At 44.2% G+C, this 10,088-nt stretch overlaps 1 protein-coding gene across 1 annotated transcript; it reads right to left on the bottom strand.

Moving 5' to 3' along the window:
* Positions 1-2,938: 2,938 nt before the first annotated feature.
* On the bottom strand, positions 2,939-8,888 carry LOC103639033 (uncharacterized). Its single transcript, XM_008661812.3, has 4 exons — positions 8,649-8,888; positions 3,773-4,231; positions 3,520-3,669; positions 2,939-3,416 (listed from the first exon to the last, which is right to left on the bottom strand). The coding sequence occupies exons 1-4, from the start codon at positions 8,691-8,693 to the stop codon at positions 3,168-3,170; spliced, it is 903 nt and encodes a 300-aa protein (XP_008660034.1). The 5' UTR covers positions 8,694-8,888; the 3' UTR covers positions 2,939-3,167.
* Positions 8,889-10,088: the final 1,200 nt, after the last annotated feature.

Here is a 10,088-nt window from a genome sequence, read left to right as displayed (position 1 = left end):
CGGTAACCTGGCGCTCAATGGTCGATTGCGTATATAGTAAAAGCGCACAGTGCAGAAAGTCAGATGTCAGGCTGCGAAGTCAGAACGCGTCGGACATGTCCGGTGCAGCTATAGGACAAAGGACTCCAACGGTCAACCGCTCCAAACCCCAACGGCGTGCTGACGTGCCACGCACCGGACAGTGAACAGTGCCTTGTCCGGTGCACCACCGGACTGTCCGGTGTACCCATCGACAGCAAACTCAGCCAACGGCTAGGAAGTGGTTGGAGGCTATAAATACCCCCAACATTCAATACAAGAGCAAAAGACTACACTCCAAGACACATTCAATAGATCAAATCCTCTCCAAGCCTCCAAATCAACTCAGTTGCTTAGTGACTTGAGAGAGGGTGTTTTGTGTTCTTTTGTTGCTCTTGTTGCTTGGATTGCTTTCTCCTTCTCTATTCTTATTCTTATAAGTACTTGTAAAGCTAGCAAGAGACACCTAAGTGTGTGGTGATCCTTACAGGGTCTTAGTGACCCAAGTGATTAAGGAGAAGCCTCGATCGGTCTGTGTGTCCGATTGAGAGAGGGAAAGGGTAGGAATAGACCTGGCCTTTGTGGCCTCCTCAACGGGGACTAGGTTCTTTGGAACCAAACCTCGGTAAACAAGTCACCATGTTCACTTGCATTGACCTTCACTTGATTTATTTCCCTTCTTTCCTCTCTCTAAAGTTTCCTTGCTAATATTGGTTTGAGTTTTGAAAGTTCCCTATGCCCGGGAACAGGATCTGGATGTCACCTAGAGGGGGAGTGAATAGGCGAATAATAATTATCACTTTATAACTGGAAAGTCTTACTCTACTCGAAGGCTGGATCACAGTGGAATGAAAGACCCTTCGAGTAGGTTGCAGCAAAATTGAAGTTCCTGTCTTAGAATACCCTGCACTTTGAAGACAGCTTGTACCACATATAAGTATTGAAGTGCAAGTATAAACAGCAAACAAGACAGAGAAACAACACACAACACAGAGTAGAGCACACAGACACAGGGATTTATCCCGAGATTCGGCCAAGCCTGAAATGCTTGCCTAGTCCTCGTTGGAGTTAGCCACACCTTGGTTGGAGTCTATTTCAACTCCTTCCTCCGTTTGCTTGGATCTGTTAGTGCGACAGATAGAGCCTTCCACTATGTTGATATCAGTTACAATGATGTCGTGGCTGCTTACAATCTTCTCGACAACACTCCGGCAGAGTAACAATGCACCTAAGATTTTGCTCTAGCTCTCAGCAGCACTTCCCTCACTCTAAAGGCTTATAACTTTGCCTCTACACAAACTAGAGAGATACACAAGAGAGGGAGAGAAAGAATTGATCCAAATGATGTATGGACTTGTTGGCTACTCTTGTGTACTTGTTTGAGGCGCATAGGGTCTCTTTTATAGCCCCAAAGGGCCTAGGAGCCGTTGGAGCTTCATTTGGAAGCTCCCAGCCTTCCCTGGTTGCGGGTGCACCGAAACTATCCAGTGGCGCACCGGACAGTAAACAGTAACAAATCTGATTGACAGTTTCCTTCCTGGAAGAGCTAGCCGTTGGTGCACCGGACATGTTATTATTCATTGTCCTGTGCACCGGACAGAGTTACTATTCACTGTCTTGTGCACCGGATAGGTTACTATTCACCGTCCTGTGCACCGGACAGGTTACTATTCACTGTCCTGTGCACTAGCCAACAACACACTAAGTGCTTTTTCCTCCATTCTTTCTCCGTTTGACTTCAACTTTTGGGAGGATTTTCCTGAGACTTAAACAAACACATTTAGAGTATAATCTATATGATTTAGTCCTAGAAACTTACATCTTTCTTGTTCTTCTCCTAGCTTTTTTGTTTCTCCTCCAGCAAAGCTCAGAATGGTACTTTCTCTATAGAAAGAGTTAGAGAGCAAACCAAAGCACCAAACTTGTAGTAAGAGGTGTATGCAACATGGTTGAACACTCAAACCTTACATACTTAACCTTTTTCATCGTTTTACCCAATTTGGCATGTTTGAGGTCGATGTTGGACTCTAAACCATTAAGTCAACTTGACTTGATCTAGATTGACATATCTGAGGTCCAACTCCCTTGTTCACTTCTCGAGCTTGATCTTAAGCCTTATGGCTTACACCACATAACTGTAGATGTTACCTCATTGGTTGTAAGTCATGTCCTTATGTAGTGATCCTTGATGCACCATAACTCTTCTTAACTCGATCAACCTTGACTTTTCAAGTCTTCTTCTTCACCCCTGGCTTTGGGTTCCTGGTCTCCTTGACCTTCTCTCGTGCACTCGGTACCTCGAAGCTCTTCTTGCCTCCATCCTTGGCTTGATCGGTTGTCTCTGAGTTACGCACACCGAGTCTCACTTAAGCAGTGTTCATTATCTATAGATAATCCAGTCTTTGGACCATCACACTTGTTCACTTGTGTTGAACCCTGTTAGCTTTGCATCAAACATTTGTTCAACACTTATCACACTTGTTAGTACTTTAATTGGGTTGTCATCCAAACACCAAAACCCACAAGAGAGCTTTCAAGTTTGCTCCCAAAGCTATACACATCAACTTGAGCAACTCACAGCAAGGGAAACGATCTTCCGCACTCCAATTTAATTCTAACGCTAACACCGACCTTAGTGCGAGTCTAAAGTTTGTAAATTTCAGTTTTCATAAGTCGTAAGGCCAACCGGAGGCTGGATCTATAATAATCAATGGTTGGCGCAATACCTATGCAAAAACCGAAATCAAATCTTCTTTTTCTAAAAAAAGGGGGTTCAGATTCCTCCTAAAGAAGCCTGGCGGGGGTATATGAAACATCAGCAGGAAACATCAGACAAATTTTCTATGCTTTAGGGTTGGTCAAAACTTGCAAATAAATTGAGCTTGAGAGTAGACACGGGAATTAAAAAGACAGGATTGCATGCGGCTGCAAATTCATCATTCATGCATATGGAGTTTAATCTCAAACAACAACCATATAAGAAAAGGGTGCAGACCGATCATCAATTCATCATTCATGCACATGGAGTTAGATCGCACCTAGCTAGCCACCACAGCTACCTAGTCTTGTTTATTTTAGCAACTCTGCACAGGCTCGACATCTCTTATTCGACGCATGTACCCATGATCCAGCAGCAAGCGGGCACATCATCAGAAGAACGGCGCCCTCAATGGCGCTGCCTGCTTGCGCGCCCGCCTGCGGAGTGACACGTTCTGATTTGCGGCGGCGGCTGCCGCCAGTGGTGGCGGCTCAACTTGTGCAGGCATGATCTCATGCTCAACTTCAGGGTCATCAGGCAACAGCTCCTCAGCAGGTTCAGCCATATGCACTTGGAAACTCCTGTAGCGGAGCTCAGCTTCGGGCCCTGAGAAGTCATCTTGCGACACATCAACATCCTCCTGATCGACGATAATAAGAGGCATTAGGACTGATATATTCGTGTCCATTGTATGGACACACACACTTGCTTGTTTCATTCAGAATTACACGTATAGTAAGTACCTCACAGGTAAGGGAGCAAAATAAGTTGGGCGCGCTACGCAGCCAGGTCCTGCAGGTTATGCAGCGAGGTGTCCCTGCTTGAGGCCTGAAATGCTTGGATCTGTTCATGGGCCTCAGATGCAGCACCTTTCTCGCATTGATGACATATGTCTGCAAACACAAGAATTCTATATTACTACGAAGTATAACTACATGCATGTTGAGTCGACACTCGACACAGACTATACACACTCACACGCACATGCACACACACCTGTATCCTGGAGACGTCGATGCCGAGCTCCTGCATGTCGGAAGCGTGGACGACGGAGCGGTAGACGTAGCGGCGGATCTTGAGGAGGCGGTGGCCGGGCTGGTCGTGGACACAGCGAGGGCAGCTCAGCTTGGAGCACCTGAGGCAGAACATGCACTGGTCTGCCCTGTTCTTGGACCCGTGCTCCTTGCACGGGTCCCAGAACTTGGTTCTCAGCAGCGTATCCAGCCATGCAGGTTTCTTTTCCTTCCTCTCTTGCTCCTTCTTCTCCGAGTACTCCTCCTCGTAGAAGTCCCAACCAGAACCCGAATCTAAATCTGAATCGTCGTAAGACTCCGCCACTGCAGGCAGTGGCACCTCCTCCAACGCAACCTCCTTTCCCTTTCTCTGCTGCTGCTGCTGCTTCTCCTCCTCCTCCACCACAGCTGACACCTCCACCACAATCTCCTTTCCCTTTCTCTGTGATGTATAAACAATCGACAATAACAATTACACAACAAAATAATGATGCATGAGCGATGTATGATCATATATAGCCGGTTATTAGGGTTAGCTAGCTAGGTAGATCAGATTGCTTCTTTGAGATGCGCATATGCATATCTTCTATATTCCTAATAAAAAAGGCGTTAGTTCATAGGCGATACAGAGAGAGTACATAATACATATGCATATATAACGTACCCACACTCACTTCTATGAATGCACACACACGAATCCTATTTTTATTAGGGCCTATTTGTTTGTCTCCAGCTAATCCATGTTAATACAAATAAGCATACCAATTCAGCTAGAGCGTTTCAAACGGAACCGTTCCAGAGTAAACGAATATGGTCTTAGGGCTTGTTCGTTTACATTGGATTGCACCCGGAATCGTTCCAGCTAATCAAAGCTTATGTAAATTAGAGAAGCAATCCGGCTAGAAATCGTTCCGACCCAACAATCCAGCACAAACGAACAAGGCCTTAGCATTTCTAAAGACTAGGCTAAGAAATCCTTAACACTATGTTGATGAAGCCACTACAAACCTGACCCTACCCATACGAGCACCATTAAAAGATTAGGACAACAAATCATCGAGACGATATTGATGAAGACGCCTCGCTCGCTATCGAAAGTATACAGCAAATTCTAAAATATTCGCCTCTATAACAAATAGTAGAACATAGAAACGCAGGTGCTACTAGGCTCTTTTATATATAGACGAGGAAAAAAATCAAAGAGCTAGTAGACCATGCACGTGCAATTCTATTCCGAAGGTTAGAAATACGGGTAGGCAAGAGCAATGAAGCTGGCATCTTTGGTTCGACTTTTTTCTGATGAGCTTTTCTAAGAAGCTGGTTGTAGAAAAAAGCTAGTGTAGGAAGAAGTTGGGTGATGATTAGAATCTAGGTGTTTGACTGACCGGATTATTAAATATAAGTTTCTGAAGTCTATATGCTTAAATGTCCAAATTATCGTATTGTTAACATCTGAACATGAGGATTTAAGGTACACTTAACAACTGCAATAGCACCAGCGCATGGATATACTGTTCCAAACATGAGTTAAACCTTCATCAGAAACATGTGTTGAATTTACGTGAGTTAAACATTCGTTAGAAACGAACACGTTCCTTGCCTTTTGCCACGCTATACTGAAGCTTAAAATATACGAACAACATCACACACCAGTGTGCGGAATGTGAAGAGGTACTGCAGGAATCACCCGCTTCCTCACGACGCGGCCGTAGAGCCGATTCTCCATCCATGTTGAAACGATGCAGTGGGAAGAAGCGCTTCCAGGAGAATCAGGTGGAGAATCCGGGCGTTTGGCACCGAGATCCATCTTTTCCCCACCAGAAGCTGCACAGAATCTATCCCTCTGTTCTAAACCTCTAGTCAGTTAATAAGTTATCAGTTCGTTTTAGCTAAGGTTAAAGTATCTAACAATTAATAGCTATTTAAAAGATATATCTAACAATTAGCTAACTTATTCTAAATCTCTCAGCTAATTTCAGCCACTAACTATTAGTTTTAGAGATTTAAGTCATGTTCTAAACCTCTAGAGCTAATTATTAGTCATCTAATAAGTTGTTGGTTGGTTTTAGTTGGGTTAGAGTAGCTAACAACTAATAGCTATGTAAAAGGCATAGTTAATAATTAGTTGGTCTATTAGCTGACCTATTCTAGACCTTTGAACTAATTTTAGCCGCCAACTATAATTTTAAAGATTTGGAACATGGCCTAAGCCCTCTAAACCTTACCGAAACCCCTTCTCCGTAAATATCAGTGGTGTTGCTTGGACATCTTTATTTTTTTCTCAATGACGGTTATGTCAGAGGTGTGATTATATATACACACACAATGGGGAATAGCAGACAACAACTTAAAATAGTGAAACTCTAGAATAGTTAAGTTGCTGCCACCAGCTGGATAAATTAAAAGCACAAATCACGAAAGGATTCTTTCAAAACAATGAAACCATAGGAAGTAATTAACAGATTACTACTAGCAGGAATGCTGAGAGGTTTCTTTGCAAAGCCACTCTAACATGTCATAACCTGGCATGGCACACCTCTTCCCTCGGTCCCCTCTCAGAATGGATTGTTAAAATCCATCATGATACATACACTCTTATTGTTAGGACCACCTATGGAAAGCTATATATATTCGACTAAACCGGCTACTTTGCACTGCTCACTCTATGCTGACGACGTTGGACTATTTGCAAAGCCGTCGGCTACTAACCTGTATGTTTTAAGGCGCATCATCCAGACCTTTAGTGAATGTTCTGGCCTCAATTTTAATATGAGTAAAACAGAGTTGTACCCTATTCGGTGTCATCCTGGTGAAGTTGAGGCTCTGCTTCACTGCTTCCCCGGAAAGATTGCCTCTTTCCCTGAAAAATATCTTGGTCTGCCCCTTCACACTAGAAAACTTAGAAGAATTGAGATGCAGCCTCTGGTTGACAAAATTCGTGCAAGGCTTCCAAGATGGAAAGGAAAATTGCTCTCCAAAGCGGGTAGATTGACTCTTGTTAACACAGTTTTGTCCTCTCAACCAATCTACCACCTAACGATATTTCTCGCCCAGACATGGTTACTGAAGCAAATTGACAAAATTAGACGAGAGTTTCTTTGGAAAGGCAAGGAACCAGAAGTAATGAGTGGTGGCATTTGCCTTATGAACTGGCCAACGGTTTCACGCCCTAAAAATCTTGGTGGTCTTAGAGTGGTAGACCTGGAACGTTTTGCTCAAGCTCTTCGAATCCGTTGGATGTGGTTCCAATGGAGAGACCGGGACAGGGTCTGGACGGGGCTTGACACCCCATGTACCAAAGAAGATAGAGACTTTTTTCATGCTTCAACTTCGGTGACAGTTGGCAATGGGACCCTTGCTTCTTTCTGGTTCTCCAATTGGATTAATGGCACGGCGACGCGTCTCATTGCCCCCAATCTCTTCATTAAGGCAAAGCGCAAAAACATTAAGGTACAAAAGGCCCTGCTCGACAATACATGGATTTCTCTTATTTCTATGGTTTCTGGGGAAACTGAAATAATTGAATTTGTGAGACTTTGGGAAGCCATCCATGAAGTCCATATAAATATTGAGGAAGTAGACAAAATCAGATGGCGCTGGACATCAGATGGCGAATACTCTACCAAGAGTGCTTACCTGGCTCAGTTCCACGGGAGTTTTGTCAAGCTCAAACTTTCTCCACTTTGAAAGGCAAAGACGGAGCCTAAATGTCGGTTCTTTGCATGGACCCTCCTCCATAAAAAAATTCTAACGGCCAATAATCTTTAGAAGCGAGGTTGGAATAATGATCCTATCTGCAAGCTTTGTAAGCGAGAACCGGAGACGATGGGCCATCTAGCAAAAGATTGCATATTCACAAAATCGTGTTGGAGTTGGCTCAGCTCGTGGTACAACCTCTCCTCTCTGCCAAAGTTGGACCAGTGCTCGTCGGTCTATGGATGGTGGAGGAAGTGCAGACTAAAAGTAGAGAAAACTGCGGCTCACAAGGAATTCGATGGTCTCTGTATTTACTTTTGGTGGGAGATTTGTAAAGAAAGAAATCGAAGAATCTTTCATGGTCTTGAGAAGAGCGAGCGAGAAGTGGCCAATTTCGTCAAAGAAGATTTCAACCCGCAAAGAGCTTCTAGTTAGTTTTAGCGTTTTGTTTGTGTGGCGTGCTGGGTTTATAGTGGACTGTTTTGCTAGTGCTTCTTTTTTTTTCTTTGCCCCCCCTCTCCCCTAGTGTTGTCTTTCCTTTCCGGTGTTTGTAAGTGTCTCTTTCTAATAAATTTTTGGCCATGGCAAAGCTCTTGCCGTGTCCATTTTCAAAAAAAAAGTTGGATTGAACATGTATATATGCAACGGTAACAGTTTACTAACAGTTTCTGAGTTATATAACCATAAATAACGCGTTAGCGTAGGCATGATAAGAAACATACAATTTAAATGACTATTTGTTTGTCTCTAGATCAAATAAATATCTCTGGCAACCTAAACAATCCAATACAATAGGTTACACACGGTAGAAACACGGCACAATCCAATACAACACTAGCTAGCTTGTACCGCGGTTCATATACACGCCCATGTGAAAAAAGGAGATCTTGGGGGGGGGGGGGGGGAACAAATACATAAGCCACATGCATGATGAATGTTGCAGCCTAAACAAAATTGCAATAGAATAAAGTCGCTCGGAGAAAGCACCAATATAATTAACAATTTCAGATCTAGATAGAGACCCTTATCAAATTGACGAAGCTATTATTATTGCCTGGATTTATAGAGCACAAACACCAGAGACATATATGAATATGAACCCGCTACCTATATAGCAAGACATACATTGCTAATAGCAGCAGATAGTGAGCACACGTGTTTACCTTGTTGCTCGCCGTGGAAGAGGAGGAACCACCTATGCAAGACATGATGGGCTTGTGGGGATGGGAGTCTTCTCACAGCTGACAATCTATGTATCTAGTAGCACGGTAGTTCTCTGAGTTTGTGCTGGTTCCTCTCGAGAGGGTGATTATAGATATATAGGGGATATTCAGAGGGGAAATGAAATTAATTAATGAACCAGAGCACTACATTTGTAAAAAGGAAAGAAAAAGGAAACAGTATAGTTTTAACATGCATGGCCCCCTCTCTCTCTCTCTCTATATATATATATATATATATAATATGTATCTCGTTTTGTAAAGAATTAATCATGGCCATCGGTAAATAACCCTACCTACCGATCCAACGCTAGCTACAGTACCCCTGCTGTGTCTGTGTGCTGTTCCGGCCAGCCAGCGGAGAGCTAGCGATCGGCAACTCTGACAGCCAAAGAAGATGCCATACATGACCTCTCTAAGCCGCATTAGCTGTGGGCCCGACACGGTCTCGATCGTCGAGCAGCGTGAGGCAGCTTCGAGCTCTCACGTTGAGCGTGAGGCGCAGGCGCAGCTACTTCGTTCGCCGCCGTTGGATGCAGACGCAGTTGGAGGGGTGGCGCCAGCTTGGAGCCGCGCTCCGTCCGGCCCGGTCAACACGTACGTTTCTACTGCAATGCTAGCTCTCGCTACTCATTCAATGTGCTCGGATGTCAGTTGCGCCAACTCTTAGTCTTAGCAGCAGCGCTCAACTTTTGAAATGGAAGCATCAGCCGCATACTCAGCTCGCATGCATGGCCATGGACAGATGATGAGAACACGGGTCCATCGTTCTTCCAGGCCGGCGGCCGGCCGGCTCTCCTGCTACCGATCCGAGAGAGAACCCGGCCGCGTTGGTCTCCAGAAGGAGAAATCGGACGAGATGTGCCAAATCTGCATGCAAGCAAGCTTTAATTGGAATTAGATGTGAGATGCCAAATATAAACACAAACATAATAATAATACTCCTAGCTTTTATTTATTGGCGTCAGCCTGGATATGCTACATCGTCTAGCTAGCTAGCACGGCACTGTGTTTAGCATCTGGCCGCGTCGTCGCCCATGACGAAATTGCCGGAGCGGCGCGGCGCGTGGTGCAATCTGCCGGAAACCTGTTTTTATTTTTGTTATCACCATGCATACATGTGTTTAATTCCTTTCCTGCCGGCCATAAAAAATTAAAAGTTAGAAAGGATGCAGACTGTAATATATATGGAAACACTGGTACAACGCGTGTCCGCGTTGCGACGTCACACAATCACATTTTATACCTATATAATAATAAAAAATCTATACAACTGTTTCCATCATTATATTGTCGTTTTTACAAAACTACACTTCCACTTTGTAATCAACTCGTGCCTCCAACCCAATCTATCGTGGTCCAACCTCTCTCCTGCACCCACCC

The sequence above is a fragment of the Zea mays genome, chromosome 9, assembly GCF_902167145.1.
Source record: "Zea mays cultivar B73 chromosome 9, Zm-B73-REFERENCE-NAM-5.0, whole genome shotgun sequence".
Lineage (NCBI taxonomy): Eukaryota > Viridiplantae > Streptophyta > Magnoliopsida > Poales > Poaceae > Zea > Zea mays.
Note: the sequence above shows the minus strand (reverse complement) of the source record. Positions and strands in the feature narration are given on the sequence as shown.

Coding starts and splice junctions, on each gene's coding strand:
- LOC103639033 (XM_008661812.3), bottom strand. CDS start 8,693: ATGTCTTGCATAGGTGGTTCCTCCTCTTCCACGGCGAGCAACAAG. Junction 4,232..8,648: donor CTTCCACGGCGAGCAACAAG/GTAAACACGTGT, acceptor TATACATCACAG/AGAAAGGGAAAGGAGATTGT. Junction 3,670..3,772: donor TCGACGTCTCCAGGATACAG/GTGTGTGTGCAT, acceptor TTGTGTTTGCAG/ACATATGTCATCAATGCGAG.